Source organism: Sorex fumeus, unplaced genomic scaffold (genome assembly GCF_029834395.1).
Source record: "Sorex fumeus unplaced genomic scaffold, SorFum_2.1 ptg000030l, whole genome shotgun sequence".
Taxonomy (NCBI): Eukaryota; Metazoa; Chordata; class Mammalia; order Eulipotyphla; family Soricidae; genus Sorex; species Sorex fumeus.
In genome coordinates, this window is record NW_026606087.1 from 18,585,769 (window position 1) to 18,610,592 (window position 24,824).

General features: G+C 41.5%; 1 protein-coding gene across 1 annotated transcript in view; it reads right to left on the minus strand.

Moving 5' to 3' along the window:
* Window positions 1-24,824, minus strand: part of PGM2L1 (phosphoglucomutase 2 like 1) — a 46,291-nt gene that overhangs the window by 4,169 nt on the left and 17,298 nt on the right. Inside the window, exons 2-12 of the mRNA XM_056115977.1 lie at window positions 19,258-19,425; window positions 15,449-15,555; window positions 14,146-14,230; window positions 11,842-11,925; window positions 9,430-9,623; window positions 6,134-6,323; window positions 5,719-5,816; window positions 4,252-4,432; window positions 2,149-2,242; window positions 1,713-1,842; window positions 1,352-1,541 (exon numbers count right to left, since the gene is read on the minus strand). Of these exons, the coding sequence (XP_055971952.1) occupies window positions 1,352-1,541; window positions 1,713-1,842; window positions 2,149-2,242; window positions 4,252-4,432; window positions 5,719-5,816; window positions 6,134-6,323; window positions 9,430-9,623; window positions 11,842-11,925; window positions 14,146-14,230; window positions 15,449-15,555; window positions 19,258-19,425 (1,521 nt within the window). The remainder of the gene's footprint in view (window positions 1-1,351; window positions 1,542-1,712; window positions 1,843-2,148; window positions 2,243-4,251; window positions 4,433-5,718; window positions 5,817-6,133; window positions 6,324-9,429; window positions 9,624-11,841; window positions 11,926-14,145; window positions 14,231-15,448; window positions 15,556-19,257; window positions 19,426-24,824) is intronic.

Here is a 24,824-nt window from a genome sequence, read left to right on the forward strand (position 1 = left end):
CTGTACCCACCAAGCTTAGTGCACTCAAGTACTTTGTTTGGGGCAATATCAGTACAGGTAAACATGCAGATACAGTTTTAAATATTCTTAGCTCATTTGAGAAGAAACCACGTATATTGTAAATGTGCTAGTCTTCAGAACGACCAATAAACAAGTTGAAAAAAAGAAATAGGAAGGGAAGGAGAAGGGAGGGCAGCAAAAGGTTTGTTTTTTTGTTTTCTTTTTCTCTTCAACTATCTCACAAAAGACAGAGGAGCAGAAAAATGCAAACGTGCACACACATGGAATATCAACATCAGGAAACTGATCCTTGCTGATGGGATGGATGTACACGAATGGAATAGGTGTTGTGGCATCCTAAATCAGAGGCGGGAAATTTTCCAAAATATAGTATGTGCCTACATTCTTGAGACAGCACTGTTTTGTTGTTGTTCATTTGTTTGGGGGGCCACAGTTGGCGATGCTCAGGGGTTACTCCTGGCTCTGCACTCAGGAATCTCTCAGGATCACATGGGATGCTAGGGATTGAACCAGGGTTGGCCACATGCAAGGCAAATGCCCTACCCACTGTATTAGCACATTGATCCCTCCAGAGCATTTAAATATTGGTTGAACACGTAGCAAGTAGCAAGAGGTCCATCAGAAATGGATCTTCCAGGGCCCAACGCTAACATATGATACAAAGTGATTAAGGACCTGGGGGTGGAAGCTCCATGATGAAACCTCAGATGATGATGGGACCTGAGGTTCTAGGGTGATATTTGTCCATGTCTTACAATGGCTCAGGGATGGCCCTGGAGGAGGAGGTAAAGGAAAGATGAGGGGATAGTTTCAGCAAAAAAAATAGGTAAACTATAGAAAATGTATGCACATAAGAAACTATACAATATGGCTTGGGGCTAGTAACTAGGCTGAAGGGAAGCTAGAAGATCCTAATTTTTGCAGTCACAGGCCTTAAGGCTTTATTTCAGCATTATTTAGCATCACCATACAAGAACACACATTTGTTACACTTCCTGCCTTCCTGCATCCCTTTACCTCTCCCTACCTGATGTGTGTGCACGTAAACACACACACACACACACACACACACACACACACACACAGAAAAATTAGGAGGTTGCATTGATTTGAGAAGTGAAAAGGGCAGGATCGTTGTCACTGGATTTTGAAATGATTCTGGAAAATGAAAAAAATCAATGGAATCTATTTTCTCTCTCTCCTCCCTGTGCCCCCATACATCCTGTTTTCAAGAAACTCTCAGGTTGAAATGCGGACTCTATAGGTTGCATTTACCATACTATGAATTATTACAAATTTCTAATAAGTTTCTCAAAGAGTAGATACTTACTGATTTCTTATCAGGCTGGCTGCTGTCATATCCGGTGGTAATATCCCGTATATGCAGGATTGCAAATGGCCCGCAAAATTTTGGATATTCTTTTGGAGAATCAAAATTACGCAGCCTTTCAAATATACTTTTGATGGTAGTTGGGTCATAACACAAGAAATATGAAGTTTTCGAAATGTGATAGCCATATCTGCATAAACATTCAAAATGTCAAAATCAGATTTCAGCAGCCTTCAGGATGCTTAAGTCTATGGTATTTTGTAGAAAATGGCCAACTTGCCTCAAAACCAGACTCAGTAATCTAGAGTGTGACTACAAGACGAAGAACCTAGCCTGTGAGGCTCCTCGTCGCAGAACTTACGTCTCGTAAACCCTAACCAGCTGCTGCTTCAAGGTGATGTTTGTGGTTTCCAGGTAAGACGCCATCTCAGCAATGACGGCAGCTGCGCTCACTCCATCCTTATCCAAAACGGAGGTTCCACACTGAAAACCTGGGGATTAAATAGGCTCTTGAAGAGAAGAGGAAAACTTAACAATAATTTCATCAACTTTACATTTTAAATTTAAAAAATTTAAAAGGCGAACAACAAATGAAATTCACTGAGAGCAAGTTAGAGACCTTTAATATTTCTTCCCCCCCTAACCCCCCCATTAGAAATGCATCTCTGTGCTTCTTATTTCTCTGGTTTTGACAACTCAAAAAGTAAAATGGGAAGACAAGAATTCCTCTTTATAAAATACTGTGAGTGTTTAAGTGCTATGACCAGATTTCAAAGATTTTAATATTAACTACATACCAATAGATTCTTCAAATGCAAAAAGAACTTCTTTCCCATTTTCCAGGAGGTCTTTTATTCTACTTCCAATCCATTTAAAACCTGGTAATGTTTCCTGAAATGTAGAGTTCACTATAGTTAAGTGACTCTCATAAATACATATTAAAAGAAAAAAATACCCTGTCATTAAATGTACATAACATTTAATGGTGATCTGCATTTATCTTTGGTCTGCAGATTTTTACAGTAGCAAACTTAGTCACAAAGTCGACATATACGTGAAGTCTATGAAAACAAAATTAATGGATTCATCAGCCATGACAACATTTATTGAGCAGATTAATAGCTGACACCAAATATAGTCCAATAGTTATAACTGGTGATGCACAAAGTCACAAAAATACACACATATATTATGACTATCACTACCAAGCTTTGTAACATGTGTTTTACATTAGTATTTTTAAATGCTCATAAAAAGCTGTACTTGAAACAGAAGCTAAGGGGAGTCTATAGATTTGTCTAAGATTATACTCTTATAAGAGAGCCAAGAATCAATTACACTGCTTCTCAGTAACTGCCCCTTAAGATTCATTATAAGTAATATAAAAATGTCTGTCTTTAAAGATTGAGATTTAGTACTTGAGTAATCAAAGCCTTTTAATAATTTATTTTCAACACTTTTACAACATAAGGCCGAATTCAGTATACCTTACTACAATAACATTGTGGCTGAAATGGTATCATAATTCTTTTATCATCTGATTTGAGAATTTCATCTCTCTTTAAAGGTATGAACTGTTTTATTCAGAGACAAGGCCAAAATTCGCATGGTTTCTCTTTCCCAACAAAAAACAAGGAAGAAAATGTTTAACAGTAGTCTATACAATCATTTCCTCTCTCTTATGTGTTCATTATACACTGTTCTTGCCACAGACATAAACCATTAAAATGCTAAAATTATTGAGATGCAGAACCTTAACCTTGAATAAATGTTTCATTTCTTCTACCTTGTTATTTGTGTTTTAAATGCTGAAACTGAAAGTTCTGGTTCATTAAGACAACTCTCACTTTCTTTTACTTTGCTAAGACTTAAGCTCTTTGGTACAAAGACCTTAACAAGTGTTAAACTTGACTATGACTCAGAAATAAAAACAAACCCCAGAAGTTGAACACTTTCACAGGAGAAGAGCAATTTAATAGGCATCTGTACCAGCAGCTGCACCATGGTCAGTGCCATTGCTAAGACTCCTAAAAGCTAAACAGTCAGAGTCTCTGTTGGTCAATAGAAAATTATTGGGTCTGAAATTGCAACTGAAGTGACTACTGAAAGCTCAAGTCTGAACTTGACCTCAAATAAGGCTGATGACAAATACGATCTTCTGGAATACCATTTGCGCTACTGATGTGATCATCCAGTGCCAGATTTTCCCAGAAGAAAACTAGAGACTGGAACATAAAATAATTAGATTTGTGCAATTTTATTTAATTGTTTAGTTTCTGGGACGCAGCTGGCAATGTTCAGAAGTTACTCCTAGTTCTGCACTCAGGGATCATTGCTGGCAGTGCTTGAGGGACCATATGGGATGCCGGGGATGGAACTCGGGTTGGCCATGTGCAAGGCAAGTGCCCTACATGCTGCACTATGGTTTCAGCCCCATCATTTGTGCAATTTTATTTTATTTTTTTCTAATTGTGTGTTTTTGTATTTTTTTAATGAATCACCATGAGATACAGTTACAGATACAAACTTTCATGATTATGTTTCAGTCATATAATGATTGAGTACCCATCCCTCCAGCACTGCCCATTCTCTACCACCAATGTTCCCAGTATCCCTCCCACTACTCCCACCCCATCCCAGCTTCCCCCCCCCACCACCACCTCTGTGGCAGGCACATTTGTGCAATTTTAAAAGAACATTCCTTCCTTAGTTTCAGAAATTTATGTTCAGATGTATTTGGTTCAAGGTCTAAAAGCTATCAAAAGATTAAAAACTAGTGTTAACAAAGTTAGAAAAAAAATAGGAAAATTGCCAATAAAGTAAAAAGTTTGTTTTGGTGCGAAGACGGTTTTATAAAAAGAGATTTAGGAAAGGAGAACATAGATATTATCTATTCTTACTTCAAAATGAAATCCTTCCTTAAGTGCAATTGCTTTCAGAATTTTGGACGAGACTGTCGTGGCCAGCATATAAATGTTCCTCACATCAGCAATTCTTGACTTATTTCTCTTCCAGCAATCAAACATCCACCACCCAAACAAAGCTGCCAGTTCATTCCCTGTGAAAACTTTCCAATGACCACTGCAGAGAATAAAAACCAAGGTTAAGACCTCCATAACTTATCTTTAAATAAAAGTTCTTGACTTCAAATTTCTAATCTTCCAATAGGAAAACTCAAAGCCAAACAGATGTTAAATAAAATAAAACGTTAGGAAACATTTATTATGACTTTTCTAAGCTGACCAGAAGTGAGCTTAAAGTAGGATGTTAGAAATGTCCTTTGAAAAATTGTTAAATTATTATTCTCCTACCTAATGAGAAAAGAACGATTATTCTTGTCACTAAAAAGAAATGAAATCATGTGAAGTGATGGCTATGCTGCAGTGATTGCTGCTGTAAAAAAAAAAAAAACAACAAAATCACATTATAATGAGTGCTTCATATCAACATAGTGTAGACCTTAAATTTATATAATGCAATATGTGAAATACATGTCATAAATAAATAAAAGGAATAGGGGGGCAGGGAGATAGCTCAAGGGTCAAGCACAGGCTTAGAAATATCCACGGCCCTGAGTCTGACCCCTGCATTCACCCCTCCACACCACTGGGTGATGCACAGTTGGCTCCCGGGCACCAGTAGCCGTGACCTTTGTCACAAGAGGCCCTGGACACCCTGCTGCGTATGACTCCTTTCAAAAAATAAAACAAAAAATAAAAGAGATGAAAGAATATCCTCTCAATATATGGAGAGTTGTCACAACATAATGACAAGTACACTTCAATCAAAGGACCAGCTCAGGAAACAATTCTATTGATGAAGCAGTATGTTAGGATAGCTGCCATTTTAAACGTTAGTATTTTCAGGGCCAGGGAGCGAGTTCAGGGGCTGGAGCACCTGCTTTGCATGCACGAAGCCCTGAGTTTGACTGAGTGGGTCTGTATACCCACCAGCACCAAGCACCACTGGGTTACAGCCTGGTGACACTGACCAGGGCTGGCCTACCTACCGCCAGGAGTGGCACTGGGGCCCCACTAGGGATGCCCTTCTCCCATTAACACTGTCAAGGAATATTTAAGGACAGGGAATATTTAAGCTCAGGGTATTGTGAAAAATTCTCACAAGTGAAAATAATACAAAATGGTGCATATTAAGATGATTTTTATGAAAACAGCTATGTCTTTAATATTCTGAGTATAAAAGATAGGAAGGAAATGTCAAGATATCGACATGAAGAGTGTGCTTATACACAATGCAAATTTTCTTAATTAAGAAAAAATACTATGTCCAAGGAGCCAATAACACTTCAAATCAAAATGGTTTTTTCCAAGTCTTAAGCTTTTGAATCAATAACAGGTTCTATTTACTTCTCCTGGAGCTCTGCCACTGCCAGTCGGTCTGCGTCAGGATCTGTGGCTAGCACTATCCGGGCATTTTCTTTCTCTGCCAGTCTCAGAGAAAGTTCCTGAAAGAGTGACCCAAAAAGCTGGATTGTATTAAAGAAGTTAAAGTCGGTGTTAACATTCTAAATGTAGACACTATGTGAGTGATAAAAGACTTTAGAAGGAATTTAGTTGGGCTAACTTTAAAATAAGAATCCTGCAAATCACTTTATCCACCACAGAGACTCCGAACACAACAGAAACGCAAGGTTCCGACATGAACGAAAAGAGAAAAACGAGTTTGGGTTCTTGCATGACCTTGGAATTGCCAATCAACTCTACCTATTCTGATTAATCTGACATACAGAGAATACTTCAAATATAGGGGAAAAGTATATACCAGCACAGATTCTCCTTCTTCAGGATTGGGGCATTTAACCGTAGGAAAGTCTGGATCAGGATCTTTTTGTTCCGGTACTGGAATTGGAGGCTTAAAACCAAATGCTTGGAAAGCCAGCTGCACGTAGTCATGCCCAACCCCGTGGAAAGACGTATGGACAAATTTCAAGCTAGTCTTTGAGTTCAAATCCCTGTAAGGGGGGGAAAAAAATCAATCCACAGAAAATGTGTTAAAAGTGAAATTCTGAGAAAGCCTCATCCTCAGTGTTTGGCCTACCCAATCCATCCAGCATGGAAACTTCCTTCAAGTTATTAGTTAGCTATTGGCCTCAGGAGCCCTCGATAACATAATCATTATTTTAAGATTTTGAAGAGGCTGCCTAACAATGATTTTCTAATTCTATTATTCCTTCTCATTTATTAGTTGGAATTCTTCTTTTAAAAAACATTTCTCTCTCATCAACCGCTAACACTAAAATTCAGTTCATCCAGGAGAGGTGGGAAAAATGAAGAGAAAGACTTAAACATTTATCAATTTCCAGATTACCATACTGCCTAACAACTCTCAAAGTTCATTAATGGTTCATCGGTTAATGAAGAGCTTTTGTAGTATTGCTACCACAGGCTTTTTATATCTATGTGTTAATAAAGGCCAGCGATTATTCCTTTTGGATGTCCAGCTTATGGCAAGAACCCTTTCAGTGGGTTCCTGTATCCCTTTCATAAGACCCATGATATCCTAGCTAGTCTTTTGTTTCTGGGGGCTGGGAAGACGATATCCCAGGATCTCTACACTTTCTGCCCCAGTCTCTGAATCATCAATTTCTCCAAAAAGCCTAGTTTTTTGAAATTTAGAAACTCAATCTTATTTTTAGAGATATTCATGGTCCTTTTCTAGTATTTAAAGGTAGGTCAATGAACCATAATTTCACAAGAATATTTCAAATTTAAAATTTATTTTCTTTAATATCATAGAGTATTTTTAACACTAAACCTTAGTTCCTAATGACATTAACATAATTACTCATTTGATTACATATGTGAATCTATACTTAAATCTCAATAAAAACATTGATATCACTTTTAACAGTAAGTCCATAGAACATGGCTTGAGAATCTTTGTAATCCTTTATCCTTAGGTTATTCCTCACTAGAAATATGCTCGAGCATATTTCTATGTATATGTAACATCTCCATTGGAGACTTTGTTGTTACTGTGTCTGGCATATCGAATACGTCACGGGGAGCTTGCCAGGCTTTGCCGTGCGGGCGAGATACTCTCGGTAGCTTGCCAGGCTCTCCAAGAGGGGCGGAGGAATCGAACTCGGGTCGGTCATGTTGGCTGCATGCAAGGCAAACGCCCTACTGCTGTGCTATCACTCCAGCCCACACTAGAAATATACAGTAAGTAACTGTATTTTGAAGTTATTTGAAGTAATTCTTTTCTGTGTCATTACCTCCACATTCTTATACAGCTAGGCTCATTTGTTAGTTTGCTTTTGCCTGCCATATACTGTTTCCAAAACAAAATGGCAGGGGGAAGTCAATGAGCTGAATATATGCTTTGGACACAGGATGCCTGGGTTCAGTTCCTGGCACTGCATGGTCCCCCGAGCACCACCAGTGGTTACACCCCTGGCACTAAACACTGAGTCAGGAGTATCTAGCCCCTGAGCATCACCAGGTGTGGGCAAAAACCAAATCAGAACAAAATCAAACTTCAGCTGAGAAGCCTGAGAGATGGGTTGAGCACACGCTTTGCATGCAGGAGACCAGGGTTTGATCCCTATTACCACTTGACCCCCCAAACAGAAGGGTGGGAGCAATCCCTGAGAACCACTAGGTATGGCTCCAAACTAATTAAAAACACAACAATAACAAACTGCAGATCAGTAAAGGTAGAAAGATTTAAAGTGATAGACGCAGATGCTGCCTGAGCTCATGTGTTGCTTGTGCCCATGTGGCCGAGCACATATGGGATGAGCACATGTGTCGCCCGCATCTCCCCTCTTGAGATGTGTACTTTCATGCTTTTCGATCTAATTCTAGGACGTGTGTAGGGGCTCTCTCCGACCTTGGAGAAGCCCGGGTTCTCTCTTGAGTACGTTACTCTCTCTCATTCTCTTTCTCCAAAAACCTCCAAATAAAATCTATTTATTTCAAAAAAAAAAAAAAAGAAAGATTTAAAGTGATAGTACAGTGGGTAGGGGACTTGCCTTGCACGCGGCCAACCTGGGTTCAATTCCCAGAATCCCTTATGGTCCCCCAAGCACCACCAGGTGTGATTCCTGAATGCAGAGCCCGGAGAAATCCCTGTGAGTCGCCGGGTGTGACTCAAAAAGAAAAAAAAAAGGACCAAGTCTATTCAGACTTACAGAAACCAGCAATAATGCTATGTACTTCTTTCTTGGGCTGGAGCAATAGCACAGCAGGTAGGGTGTTTACCTTGCATGTGGCCAACCTGGTTCCAATTCCCCTGTCCTTCTCGGAGAGCCCAGCAAGCTCTCCATGGCATATTTGATATGCCAAAAACAGTAACAAGTCTCACAATGGAGACATTACTGGTGCCCGCTTGAGCAAATGGATGAACAACGGGAGGACAGTGCTACAGTGCTGTTTATTTCTTATTTTCAAAGACACTATTAAGAGGTTAATGCATGTACTTTTGAACATAAAATATGCTAGAGGAAAAATGCTATACTTTTATTGTGGGACAGGAAAAGTAGCTTTAGTAAGGCGGGATACTTTCTAGAGCATTTTAGTTATTTATAAAAAAAAAACAAGTCATGTTACAAGATAAGGAAAAATAAAATTTTAGAGGAAATTTCCTAATCTTACATATCTTAAATATATAATTTAGCTATAATATTATTAATGTATTATGAATAATATTACATTAAATATTTTAGACATATAATGCATTATACAATTTAATAAAAATATAATTAACACAACTTTTAATTAATAGTTTACAATTCTTCCATCAAATTGTATGATCCATTGGATTTTCTCATATTCATAGTTGTTCAATCATTACCACAATCAATTTTTGAACATCTCCATTTTTCCCCCAAAAGAAACTTTCTTCTTCTTTGCACATCCAGTGGTTCTCAGGGCTTACTCCTGGCTCTGCACTCAGAAATTACTCCTTGCGGTGCTCGAGGTACCATATGGGATGCTGGGGATTGAACCCGGGTCGGCCATGTGCAAGGCAAACGCCCTGTCCACTGTGCTATCGCCCCAGCCCTTGTTCACCATTTTCTAAGGTAACATTCTCCCTTATTCCCTTTGGGGTACCTGTGGAAACAGATCTTTTTCAGATCTTCCATGTACTTCCTGCAGATGTCTTGCAGGGGATCCCTCTTCAGGGGACTGGTATCCACTAAATTCTCATTCCAGGACCCATTCCAGGGCTCCACACATTCTTCTATACACTTCAAAATTTCTTTGTCATGAGGAGATGTGATCTGGGTGCCAGTTTCCCAATAAACCTAGAGGATGGGTAAATACAGCAGCGATTACCAGAAATGTAGCTTAGACGTTTTACTAACTACAAGGAGAGATAGATATTTAAGCTTTGTGGAGAAGCATACCAAGGGAGCCCAGTAGAAGATGTCAACATGGGGCTTAACAAGCATCAAAGGATACTGGCGGTAGTGATTCCATAGGGATTCTTCAATAAAATAACATTTGATTATATAATAGGCTTTTTTCTCTTTGGGAAGTGCATGTTCATGATAATACAAGTATAAGCGGGACATTGGCACATACCATAGATACAATAATCATCTTTGGTTTTGCACTAAAGATAATGGAACCATTTAATATCCATTTAACTTAATACTACAAAATTCTGGCATTATAAAACATTTGTTATACAGTATAAATGAAATTATTTTTCAGTGATAAAGTGGAATACAAGTCACTTTATATAAATACAAGTCACTTTCATTTACAAACATAAACTAGAAAATTAAGGCTATTCCATTTACATCTCATAGATGTGTTTTCAAATATACTGAGAAATATATAAGGGAAGGGGCAAACAAATTTAAAAAAAGATAATAAAGGAAGTAGATAATACAGAAAGCTGTAAATTCTGTGACGGAAAGAAGCAAGGATACAAATGAACAGGCCTTTATGAACAGATGGACATGAAGAGTATCATGCTGAGGGAAATGAGTCTAGGGAGAGGGACAGATACAGCATGACTGTACTCATTTGCGGGATGTAAAAAAGCACGTATGGGACTGATACTGAGGAACAGTAGAAAGGAGAGACAGGAAGACTGGTCCATGGTTGGAAATTTTGCCACAAAGATGCGGCTGGGTGATGGAGGACATTTAGGATAGAGAAGGGACCACTATAACAATGACAGTTGGGAATGATCACTTTGGATAAGAATTGAGTGCTGAAAGGAGGTAAAAGGATATATATGATAATCTCTCAGCACCTGTATTGCAAACCAGAGTCCAAAAGGAGGTGGGGAGGGAGGGGGGAGAGAGAGGGAGGGTAGGAAGGAGGGAAGGGTAGGAGGGAGGGAAAGGTAGGAGGGAGGGAAGGAGGAAAGGAGGGAGGGAGGGAGGGGGGGGAGAGAGAGAGAGAGAGAGAGAGAGAGAGAGAGAGAGAGAGAAAGTGCCTGTAATAGAGGGGGGATGGGGTGGCAGGAGGAAACTGGGGACACTGGTGGTGGGAAATGGACACTGGTGAAGGCACAGGTATTGGAACATTATATGACTGAAACCCAATCATGAACAACTTCGTAACTGTGTATCTCACAGTGATTCAATATACATAAACAAATGAGCAAGCTTGGGAGTATTAAGGAAGAACAATCTGAACAGAAGCAAAAACAAAAACAAAGGCTTAGGGTGGGCCAGGACTTGAGGTGAAGAGGAGAAACAGGAGGGACAGCGGGGAGGAGTGTGGCCCTTAAACACAGCACAGGAGAGGAATGAACAGACAAGCCTGAAGAGGAAGGCAGGGGAAAATCCTTGAAGTGTCTCCCGCAGAACACTGCGACCAGCTGAGCCTACACTCAGCTCACACTTAGTATGTCCAAAACAGAACTAGCCACACTTCTTCCTTTGCTCTGACTGGCCGTCCTGCCTATCCATTACAGCCCATTATGGCCAAAATCTTAGATTCCCGTTACACCTCCTTTACTCACACAAGGAAATAGCTCAGTATGGAACCTTCCCTTATAAGAAGAAAATAAAAAGATCCACGATGATGGGCCCGCCACCCAGAAGCCTTAAACATGGGCTCCGCACTGTATGAGATCTCTCCGTTTGCCCTACCAAAGCTACTCTCCATCCCGGTCACCTTCTTTTTTGGCACAGAGGCATCAGGGGAGAGAGGAAAGTAAAGACCCTTCTGTTCCTACTTCTCTTCCTGCCACCAGGCACTCCTTCTCCGAGGGTTTGGTTTAATATGACTTCATTTCTGAGATGGCAGAGGGTGGATTTGGGATACAATGGGGAAATCAACAGCAGGAGATACCAAGAGTAAAAAGACCAGTGAAGAGACTTTGATAACATCCATGTTTGGGAGTAAAGTGGTCCCCTGGGGCTACACCGTCCTCGAGCTTCAGCCTCAGTGCTTTACCCTTTCTGTCCCCGATGGAGTTTTACACCCCAGTGCCGAAAGCAGACTCAGCACACAATTAAATAAACTGAAAGACGCAACGGTCAAGAGTCCGAGCTTTACCTTGTATCCATTGTCTTCTTTGCGGTTGTGGGATGCCGTGATCATCACACCAGCAACTGCTCTGAGCTCCTGGACTGCATACGGCTGAAAAACACAGGAACGCCCTAAGTTCCCTCTGCTTCCAAGCTACACGTACATTCAATGGAAGACTCTCTTTGATTAAATAATAGGAAAAGACATTCAGATATAAACCGCCTAAAGCCCCAATAACCAAACCCTTGGTTTGGGGATGAGGCTCATTTCTAGAAGGAATCAAGAGCCACTGAGCTGTTAGGTTTTTTATCTCTGTAGTCTCACTGAACTAATCCTGTATTATAATTTTGTTCATTTAACAAATATTTAATGAATGCCTAATATATATGCATATACATATGACTGAAATTCCACCAGAACATGGAGATGTAAGTGATGAAGATAATCAAAATGTTAAAACTGCCAGTAAATTTAGAAATATTCCAACATGGGCTTCTTAAATCTTTTCTACTCATGACAGTTTTGTGCCCAAGAAATGCAACTTGGGTAAGTACTTCCAAAACCACTTTGAGTTCACTAATGTTGAGTTACTTTTTGGCTGTGGTGCATTCAGAGATCTTCCACTGCTGCTGAGCTTTTGGTGATCCCATTGAATCACAGTCCACACTTTAAAGAAGCTAGATCTCGATCCACTCCACATTTTAACTATCAACAATAAAAATGAGCCCAGAACAAAGTTTTTTTCCTTTTGGTCTGTCACATCACTTAGTATAGAACTATATGCATGGCAAAGAGTTATAATTCGATAATAAAAACTTGCTGTAATTTGTATCCTCTTTCCTTATGACTTTCTAAGGTTCAAGAGGTAAAAACCGTGCTGGTCGTGGGGCTGGAGTGACAGCACAGCAGGTCGGGTGTTTGCCTTGCACGCAGCCGACCTGGGTTTGATTCCCAGCATCCCATATGGTCCCCCGAGCACCGCCAGGAGTAACTCCTGAGTGCATGAGCCAGGAATAACCCCTGTGCATCGCCGAGTGTGACTCAAAAAGCAAAAATCAATCAATCAATCAATAAAAATAAACCGTGCTGGTCGGGCCAGAGATGATGCAGGGATAAGGTGCCTGCTTTTCATGCTGCTGACCCTGGTTCCATCCCCAGGACTACATATGGTCCCCTGAGCAACATCAGGGGCCACTTCTGAGCAAAGAGCCAGGACTAGCTCCTGAGGATGGCCAAGTGTGGCCCACAAACAAACAAACATAAACACAACACTGGCTGAAGATTTGTAGTTTGGATGACATGACAACACCTCAGTGGGAACATTCTTTGGGCTTTAGGTGGACCTCTGTGTGATGAGAAGCCCAGTGCCCTGACTGGACAGAACTGGTCTATCATGGGCACTGTGTGGTGGAGCCATCCTTGCCCGAAAGCCATATATTTGCTCATTAGCAAACTGAAAAAAAAATCCCAAAAATGTTTCTTCCCATTTCTGCATTTGGGTAAAAGTAAAGTAAAAGTAAAGGCCCTCCCGTTGATCGTCGATTTTCTCGAGCGGGCCCAGTAACGTCTCCATTGGAGACTTTGTTGTTACTGTGTTTGGCATATCGAATAAGCCATAGGGAGCTTGCCAGGCTCTGCCTGTGAGGGAGGGATACTCTTGGTAGCTTGCCGGGCTCTCCACTGTCCTCCCGTTGTTCATTGATTTTCTCGAGCGGGTCCAGTAACGTCTCCATCATGAGACTTGTTACTGTGTTTGGCATATCAAGTACGTCACGGGGAGCTTGCCAGGCTCTGCCATGCGGGCGAGATACTCTCCGGTAGCTTGCCGGGCTCTCCGAGAGGGGCGGAGGAATCGAACTCGGGTTGGCCATGTTGGCTGCGTGCAAGGCAGATGCCCTACCCGCTGTGCTATCGCTGCATTTGGGTATATGATTTTATATGTTCACTGTTATATTCCTCATCTCCTCATTCTAACCCTTCCCTGTCATAAAGATGTAAAGATATCATAAAGATGTCATAAATATGTCATAAAGATGTAAAGATGTCATAAAGATTTTTCCTGGAAAAGGTCTAAATACGTATAGACTTTTGTCATCCTAACTCTGCTTTTTTAAAAAAACAGACCTCCACTCACTTTCCACTCTGAAGCTTGCTCTTTCTGATGCCTTTTTTGGCCTGACTAACTACCCAATTTGTATGTTGTTCTCTAGCCAAGAAACCCTTCTTTTCTACTCAGCTGTCTCTATGGTTTTGGGATGATAGAATTCTGCCTGAACGAAGAAATTTTTCCAAAAGCAGTAAACTGTACAATCAATAACACAACATACTTACTACAAAAGGTGTAGGAACGTATCTTGAAAAAAGGTACACAGGAACATCTTTGGCCAGTAAGACAGCAGCAGTGAGCTTAGCAAGTCTAAAGGAGAGAGAGACAGCTTTCACTTAGACCTTAGCTGGCCATTCAGCTAGCCAAAAATACCTTCCACAAAATTATTAGCAGTCTGAAGCTGTGAATATATCCCTCCCATTGTGACAAATGAAAACTGAAAGAACAAAAGGTTCATACTATAATTGTTATGAATACATAGTAGTCAACTGGTTATTTCAGCATCATACTCCAACTTAAAATCACTAATCACTAACTAGATCTGGGGATGGGACTTAATGGATTCTATGTGGTGCACATGTGGCCTTCAACCGCTGGAACTGCCCCTACCCCCAACACTCTTAAAGGAACTTAAAAATAAACAGAATTGAGATGTCAATTTCTTCCTCTTTTCTTATTTATCAGATGGCACTTTTCCTAAGAAATAAAACATATCAAGCCAAAAAAGAAAAAAAAAAGCAAAGAAGGAAGAAAGTGCAATGAGACTCTGATAAAAAGAGCATGCAAAACTACTCCTTAAGAAAAGACATCACAGGGCTGGAGCAATAGCACAGCAGGTAGGGCTTTTGCCTTGCATGCAGCCAACCCGGGTTTGATTCCCAGCATCCCATATGGTCCCCTGAGCACCGCCAGGGGTAATTCTTGATTGCAGAGCCAGGAGTAACCACTGTGCATCGCCAGGTGTAACCAAAAAAACAACAAAAAGAAAGAAAAGAAAAAAAAAGAAAAGAAATCACGAGGCTGGAGCAGTAGCACAGCAGGTAGGGTGTTTGCCTTGCAAGCAGCCAACCCAGGTTCGATTCCCAGCATCCCATATGGTCCCCTGAGCACTGCCAGGAGTAATTTCTGAGTGCATGAGCCAGGAGTAACCCCTGTGCATCTTGCCAGGTACGACCCAAAAAGCAAAAAAAAAAAAATCACTATTATAATGATTAAGATTATCTAGGTATGAAAACAACCTCCATCTAATCAAAAAGAACTTCAATGAGAAAACACAAGTCATACCATCACTTCTATCCCGTGCCTTTGCTAAATGTTAAAATTATAACACAGGCTAATGTCATTCCAAACACTAATTCTGAGTCTTTAAAAGATCTGACTCCTTTCTGGAGAAGCTAAGACTACTCTCGGAAACGCTTGTTTCTGCTCCATGAGCACAGTTCTATTTGACCATTCCTACTTCAGAAATCCATGCTGGACAAAGAGACATTGCCATCGGCGGAAGCTGGGAAGCAATCTGCACAGTACCTTTGGCTGCTGCAGCTGCTCGTCACTTGGCCCCGGGTGTCGTAGCCAACGACAAAGCCTCTCTGCTTGAAGTCCGAAAAGCATCTCTCCAGGTACTTGTACATGCCCTGAAGCAGAGCCACACAGAAGATGAATTCCCGACCCGCACATTTCACGCCATCGAGTCTCTTGAGTCTTCCTCTCTGCATTGCCTTCTGGCTTCTAGGGCTCCATCTTTAAGTCCATGTTTACTAATGTGAGACCAAAACTGTTCAACTCACAAATGTGAGATAACAAAGATGTATTTCTGGAGTTCTCAAATACCATAGCAATGTCACTTAATGTAATCATTAGGTCTGATATGACACATAAAACATTAGGGGAAATAGAAGAACAAGAGAGTCAGCTTGATTTGAAACAAAACAAAAACATTGTTAGAAGAGCCCAAATTTTCCCTGCCCTAAGGCCCTAGAGAACAGAATTTGACCATTTATTTCCTTGCTAAGTCATAGGACTAAAGAGCTAATTAAAAGATTAGACTTCTTTATGACACAAACTTAAAACCAGAAACAAAAACCTTCATTAGAACATTTCTTTCCACCCTCCTCCATCCCCCCCGCCTTAGTTGTAGAGCATGTGGAATGAGGGGGTGGGGAGTGCCTTCCAGGGGTCCTGTAGTTCAGCCATCATGCTGGAACACCCCAGGCTGCAGTGGACCAGAGATTGCATGATTGCACAGGGTTCAGAAAGGGCAGCTTGTGCAGTGCGAACTCACAGCCTCAGACCTGCAGGCAATGCCGGGCCTCTCCCCTAGTCCTGCCACTAGAAAATCTCTTGACTTGGTTGATCCTATTTATAATTCCTTGTTGTTTTTTTTTTTTTTTTTTGCGGGGTCGGGGCAGGTTGGGCCAGCAATGCTCTGGCCCTGTGGCTTGGTACTTGAGGGCTACCAGGTCTTTACCCAGTAGTGCCAAGGGAGGGGCCCAGGTGGTGCCCAAGGTTGAACTCAGGGTCCTGCACATATGGGGGTGTGTGCTCTTCCACTTAAATCATGGCGCTGGCACAATTCACAGCAAGAAACTATTATAAACTAGAACAATTCCAGTCAAGGGAAAGAAAATAATAATACTAAAGCATTTTCTAGCAAAAATACATTAAGACCAAGTAACTATCTTTTGAATAATTTGCTAAACTTATGAAACACTTTTATAACCAAAATTAACATTTCCAGGCCAGGGACATGGGTAAAGCAATAGAGCACATGCTCAGTGTGTACAAGGCCTGACCTGCAACCCCTGGCACCACATGGGTTCATGAGCACCAATCTATGTGGCCGGGTGGGACCTGGGCATCACCAGGACCAAATGTGGCTCTGAACACTGCCAGGTATCACTCTTATAGAAAACTTAACTCTTCATGTTGTTATAGTCCTTTAAAACTACTTCTATGAATACTGCCACAATTAGTCTTTACAACTACCCCGAAAAGAAATGCAGATCCCATTTCTATTTTTGTTTCTGCCTTCCATATTTCTGAAGGTCCATTTAATGACTGGCTAAACGCCATTCATTCAACTAAAATTAAGTTATACTACTTTTTTTTTTTTTTTTTGCTTTTTGGGTCACACCCGGCGATGCACAGGAGTAACTCCTGGTTCATGCACTCAGGAATCACAGCTGGCGGTGCTCAGGGGACCATATGGGATGCTGGGAATCAAACCCGGGTCGGCTGCGTGCAAGGCAAACGCCCTACCCGCTGTGCTATCGCTCCAGCCCCAAGTTATACTACTTATTAAAGACTTACTATACGGAAGGTATTAAGTAACTATGTGACAGAATCTGATAAATTCACAGTGACTTCTGGACTTTCCTGGTTCATTTAACTATTATTGTTTACAGTTCTTAATTTGTGATGCATTTATATTTTCATGCATTTTTAATATAGCTCAAATGGGTTCATTCATCAAGCTGTTTCTAATAATGCTATTATCCTAAAAACTCATATGTTATTCTCTTCATTTTAGGGTCAAAGAGATCGTTTACACGCATTCAGGTACTTGTCTTGCACACAGCTGAAACCAGTTTGATTCCAAGAACCCCACATGATCCCCTGAGCATTGCTAGAAATGATGTCTGAGCACAGAGTAAAGGAGTAAGCCCTGAGCACCACTAGGTGTGACCCCAAAATAACCAAAACTTAGTCCCTGTATAGGGCTGGTGCTTGAGAATCAGATTCCAACTGGCTTTTCTTCTTCACCAACTCTTAGATCATTTCAACTCTTTGAAAAATTTGTACTTGTATAGAAATTGATATTTAAGTACCTGCTTCACCCCATTTGTAAGGTCAAGGAATCTTCATTCAAAAGCTTACAGGGTTGGGATATGGCTCAAGTAATGGAACACAAGCCTGATTGCAGTCCTCGGAATGTGTGGATGACTCTTCCCTGAACACTGCTGGGTGTGGCCCATATTTTTATAAAAAGATAAAAAAGGGAAGTAACAGGGGAACATGGGTCTAGGGCCTTGCGTCTGTCAGTTATGGTGTGTGGGGGTGGTATACCTGTATATTCAAACTACAGAATCAACCACACTGAAAACAGGAGCTCCAAACTACGACAACCAAGCTTTCTAACATGCCTGTCAAGGTGGCATGGAAGTGGAGGGTAGGTGACACTGGTGATGGGATTGATACTAGAACACTATATGTCTAGAACTCAACTATCATAACTGTAAATCACAGTTCTTTACTGAATTTTTTTTTTTACTTATAAAAGGAAAGAATGGAAAGCTTATGGAACATGGGGCTGTGGCTCTGTGGTAGGGCACAGGCCTTGCCGGCTCGAGGCGTAAGCTTGACTCCTAGCACTGCCCCACATCGGTGCATGTGATCCTGGTGGCACTATCACAGGGATCCCAGTGGTGTGATCTCCAGGGTCCAGCAACCAAGTACATGGACACCACTTTCGAGTGTGCACACCCCCAGGACAGCACAACAAAAGGGAAGGGAAGTGGGGAGAAATGGAGCATCTAAGAAACTTGGGAAAAAGAACAGAGGTTGAATGTAGTGTCTCTGGATGGAGACTTAGAGAGGGAATGAGGCAGGGAAGGTGGCTTGTAGCTTACCTGTTCCGCCATTTTGTCATCCCTCTTCCCCACATTCCTGCATTAGCCCTTGGTTTTAGAGAATCCCCCTCAGGGCAAAGCTAGATGGTTTACAGTATCAATTAAAGTAATAATGTCTGAGAGATGCTCTAGCCCTGAACTAGTTTCAGTGTACGGTACAAGCATTATTGGCCTCAAAAGTGAAGCAACTTCAAGAAGTAAGGATGAGTCACTGAAAAGAAATCAATTTCTAAAACAAGCTGCAGTAAACTGGGGAGAAATAATCCAGGCTGCATCACATCACACACTCTTAAAAACTTTCAAAGGAATACATAGAAAATATGGGGAAAGATTTCCAAATACTGATTAATTTTTATGAATAGACATAACACCAAAATAGGTAGCAAACTTATTTTTGAGTTTGTTTCTTTATACTAATTGGGCATGGCAAATTCATCTTCTTGTTTTAAATGCAAAGTAACACTGTCACTTTGTGAAGTGTCAGAGGCCATCAAAATGACTCAATCAGAAAGTAAGTCTGTGACATTAAAATATATATAATTTCAGTTAAATCCTAAGAACTTTCAGTCAGACCTCATTTTTTTTTTCTTCAAAGAGATCACCTTCCCTGGTATAAAGATCATTTTAAAGAAAGATACTATCTAATTTAGAAAGGGAAAAATAATGATTAAAAAGCAGAGCACACACATGGTGCTTTATACTACTCACCTGAGTTGACTGTATAACTGTTAAGTCATTAATATAGCAAAATCCTGCCCCCATAGCCGAGCGCAGCCCTGCGGTCCCAAAGGTCATACGGCAGCAGAGCCGATCTCTCAGCTCCTTGTTCATCCCATTCCGCAACAGATTTTCAATCTGCTCTTTTGTTTTGGGATTCTGTTAAAAAGAAGAAGTCGTAACATTAAATGTAGCCAAGATCACAAGCAGAGTTCTACTATGAACCCCTGCAGTGAAAGCAGTAAGTACTAGGCACACATCACACCTGCATCTGCAGCCTGGCTCCAGTGATACAATACCTGCCGCTGACTAAGTTCCCAAAGGAGCCACGCCCTCTGAGGAAGACATAAGTAGCTCCCATTGTCAAATTTTTATGACCGGACTCAAGATTTTAAAGACTAAACCGAGGGCCAAAGAGATGGTATAGCAGACGCTCTCTCTTTGGCCCCCTTGCTTGGCACACAGCCAACTGGTTCGATCCCAGAGCACACCAGTGTGTATCCAAAAAAAAGGCGACACAAACAAAATCCTAAGTTATGGAAGCAAACATAAAGTTCTAGTGGAAACAAAACTAATTCATTCTTTTAAAATAAATATAGACACTACTACTGCAATGCCATCAAAACATGTCTATATAATACATACATAATTCAAATAGATAATCCTCATTTAAAGTAAAAAAAAAAACCATTTAACTGATCTCTAGAAAAAACTGGACGCTAAAGTTCTTAGTTGTTAAATGTAAACTTTGCTAAGAATGAAAGTGAAATTCACCAAATGTGGCTTAAGAAGCAGGGCCACATAGAAACAATAATGAAAATAAGTTTCCAGCAGCCTAAAGAAAGAAAAAAAATATATATATATATAATTTATTTGGATATATGTAATCACATGTACATCTCTATGCATACACGCGCGTGGCCATGTGCCAACATACCCCTCAACCACATGCTGTTCAATGGCCAACTGTACGTAGCTTAAACAAGAAAGATTTTTTGATTACAGTAGAAATTAAAGTAACCAGTGTCCATATCATACACAAACTAGTGGGAAGATATGGAAATTGTGATTAACTGAAATAATTTGCTTAAATTACATACAACACATATGCCATAGGCATCTACATTCAATTAAACACACACTAACAAATATACAGCCTACATAAAAATATGAATTGAGGAGGCTGGAGAAATAATACAGTGGGTAAGGCACTTGCCTTGTATGTGGCTGACCTGATTCAATCCCTCGCACCCCATATGGTCCCCTGAGCCCACTAGGAGTGATCCCTGAGCACAGAGCCAGGAGTAAGCCCTGAGTACCACGTCACCCCCCAAAATATGAATTGAGAGAGAACCCCAGTAGTAACCCTGGGCTACTATCATATTATTCCAATGTCTAATACACCACCAGATTTGATAGGAGAGGTCGCACAAACTGGGAGGATATTAGTGTTAGAAACTAGACATTAAGAATAGAAAACAACAGGGAAGCCTGGGAAAGCTACAATGCCATAAGTGGTCCATGGCAACATCATGGAGTTAGCAACAATGAAACTGGGATCCTCTTTTATAAAGCAACTTCACAGCAACTCCCAACTTTTAAACTGCCTCTGTCTTTTGGCCCATATATTTCTCTGCCCACAGCAATCCCTGAACAGAAAGATTTACTCCTATGGAATGCTCATGACAACATCCGATAAGAATATACACGAGGAATTAAGATGTAGAAAAGGGCCCCCGAAACAAGATGCTAATATTAGATGTCTAAACAGGATCTGAGGATTCCTGACTAAATCTCCCAGGAGATGCACGCCAAGTAGCTAAAATCCAAGCAAACACTGATCCCTGTAGCCCAAACCTCCAGGGTGCCCTCAGGAGGCGGACAGGCCAAGTACCACCTTACTGAAGCCCAACAGCCACCCACACCCCCACCACTGCAGCCACGCCCAGGGTTCAACTCCACCACTTCAGGAACACTCTCTGCAGATGCCAATCTGTGAAAAATTACAGGTACCCCAGTACCCAGGCTGAGAACTCTGGTGTTTCTCAGAGTTGGGGTGAACAACCTCCCTACCCCCATACTCTGGAAGCCCTGGCAGTCCGCCCACCTCCCAGATCTGCCGCCATGGTCTGGCCCCAAACCATAGATCCTAATGCCTCTGGACCATGGACACCTCCTAATTCCTCAATACTGAAATTCCAGTAGGAGCACACTAAATTAGATGGGAAAGTAACACAGTAGGCCACCAGACTCAACAAACACAAACAACAACACAGATGACTCAACCAGCAACAAACAGCTTAATAAATTCTTAGAAAAGGACTTAACAACCCTGTGATGAGAGGTAACAATTTTCACATTTAAAAAAAGATTTTTTATACTTGATTTTAATATTGCAGCTTTGTTATCTAGTCAATTTCAATTGTTGAATTGTATCACAGTTGTGGCTTTTGTCTACATTAAAATGGATTTGAAATTTAGAAAATTGTTTGAAAATAAACAGGAATTGAATACAGGTTGGTGTGATACTAAAGCCAATTCCATCTCATAAATAAAGTAATTGTGAAGGGCAGGTTAATAATGCTTTTAATAATAACAATCACTCCTGATTACAAGGCAATATTCCTGGGTTGGAGAGAGTCCAGGGGTCAGGCGCTCGCTGGCATGGCCTGTGTGTTTGACCCTGTTTCCATCTTCGCCACGATATACAGTGGTCTCCTAAATGCTACCAGGGGTCAAAGCCTGAACACCACCAGAAATGACCCAAAGCTCACCCTACCCTCAGTTTTTTTTTATCACAGTTAAATGAACATGATTCACCAGACACTAGGTTCAGTGTTCCATTGCTCAGCGTATAAAGCAGGACCCAGAAATCCCATTCTCTATTAGGATACTGCACCAGTATACTAGTACATTGCAATACCAGTTAGTTCATTCCTTTTGGTACATTGCAACCAACACATTGAAAATTTCTGATTCTGAAAAAGTCTATAAATTAAGAGAAAAATAAAAATGGGAAAAGAATTATAATGCATTAGATATTGTATGGCAAAAACAGTTGATTATAGTGACAGGCATGGGGCTTTTTTTGTGGGGGGGGGGAGAAGGGGGTACACCCAGTGGTGCTCAGGGCTTATACCTGGCTCTGCACTCAGGGATCACTTCTGGCAGTGCTCAGGGAACCATCTGGGATAACATGGAATGAACCTGGGTCAGCTGTGTCCAAGGCAAGTGCCTTCTGTGCTCTACTGTCACCCTGACCCACAGCAGGCAATTTAAATCTTTCTAAAACTCAGACTTTGCCACTATTTCCTAAGTAGGCATTCAATTAAAAGTCGATGCTTACACTTAACAGCTATAACTAAAAGAGGCGATCAATCTCTTCATCACAGATTTTCCATTCAGATGATGAAATTACACTTGAATTTTATTTAAAATTCTTAAAATCTTCAATAATGAGCTTCCATGCCTGACCTGGGCCAGATAAATGGGTCACACCACAGCTCCTGACCAACTTCAACATCCCAGGTGAGGCTGCCTCCTGCTGACATCCCGGGCCTGCTCCGGAACAGGGGCAGAGCTCCCTCCTTCCGGTGAGGTCCTGGCAGCCTTAAACAGACCCACACCACAGCTCCTGAAGCAGTCACACAGGAGACCTACTCAGCAAGTTACACGCTGCTCACAGCAATGCTTCCTGGCATTTGGTGAGGACCAACAAAGAAGAAAGAGAGTAAGAACAGCTTAAGCCCTCAGCACCTTCCGGGGGGGTCTAACAACAAAGACTCTGCTCTGAGCACAGCAAGAACATTAAAAAACCAACGGGGAAAACACAGCAGCCCACCAAGCTCAATGAGCAAAATCAGTATCGCTAAAGACATAAACAACACCAGTAAACCCACAGAAGGTGCCATTAGTGACACTACGATGAGGATGTTTAATGAGCTCAAAGAAATGATGGCACGGGCAAAACACAAGAATGTATGAGTCAAAATGAAAAATTTCAAATAACTAAAACACACACACACACACACACAGAATAATGGGGAAATCAGAGGTAGAGCCTGAGGTAGAAAAGGATAGAAAAGTAACTAATTTGGGGGCTGGAGCGACAGTGTTTGCCTTACACATGGCTGACCCAGGTTCCATCTCCGGCATCCCATATGGTCCCCTGAGGCCACCAGGAGTGATCCCTGAGCACCGAGCCAGGAGGAAGTCCTAAGCACTGCTGGGTATGACCCAAAAACAAACAAAAACTCCAAGAAAAGCAACTAATTTCTATTGCATATTTGTGTTGTTTGGATATTTTATTACTCAGAAAAACCCCTACTATGTGTATACATGAATACTTTTTACCTCACAAACTTTTTGTTGTTGCTTTTGGCCCACACCTGGCAATGCTGAGTGGTTACTCCTGGCCCTGAGCTCAGTAATTACCCTGGGCAGGCTCAGAGGACCATGTGCGGTGCTGGGTTGGCTGTGTGCAAGGCAAAAACCCTACTCACTGTATTATCACTCTGTCTCCTTTCACAGACTATTATTTTTTTACCACAAATTTCTATTTATAAGATTTTAATCTCGGGGCCGGAAAGATGGTACAGTGGGCAGGACATCTGCCTTGCACACGGCTGACCTGGGTTCGATCCCTGGCATCCCATATCCTTGAGCACTGCCAGGAGTAATTCCTGCATGTAGAGCCAGGAGTGAACTCTCAGCATTGCCATGTCTCTCCCCCTCCCCCAAAAGACTGCCAATTTTATGGAAGGAATTGGTATTTCTGTTACCAATCATCCTTAACACGTTAGTTAAATTTGGGGGCTTTGGGGCTACACAGGAGAACGCAGGATACTCATCTAATTTATAATGAAAAAAAGGGTAAAGAGCAGAGTCAGGGAAAGATAACTTGACAAACTAGTATCTGGATTAAAAATGAGCAGAAATTGGAGGTGGAGGGTGAGGGAAAACTTGGGACTAAAGAAATCATGATTCGGTATTAGTTTCATTAAGTTTGAAGGCATGTCTTTACTTCCCTGCCTAATAGACTATTCCGAGTACCAAGGAAAAGAAAATGAAAACAAGATCCAAATTTGGGTCCTAAAATGCTGCTGAAAAGTAAGAAAACTCTTAAGCCTTGGGAGAGAGTGCAAAGGGCTGAGCACATGCCCTGCAAGCAGCAGGCCCAGGTGTGATCACAGTTCTACGGCCCACTGAGTAGGCACCAGCGTGGCACCCAGCCTGCCACATGTGGGCAGCACCACATCGCTGAACCCAAGCACAGCAAAGCCAGGAACTGCCCAGAGTATCCCCTTGCCCCCAGTGAGGGAGCACCTCTCCATATGAGAGCACTGCTGAGGAGCACCCCTCCAAATGAAGCCCGAGTGCTGAGAAGGGAGGATCTATTCATTACTATGACAGGGCTAAGACAGCACTCCAAGTTCAACGGCTTAGAGCCATCAAGTACTATTTCCTGGTTGTTTTTGCGGGTCACGACTTCAGAAAGAGCACAGCCTGGGATTCGGGCCTGCTCACTGATCTTTCTGGAAGGGATTCTGGCTGTCAGC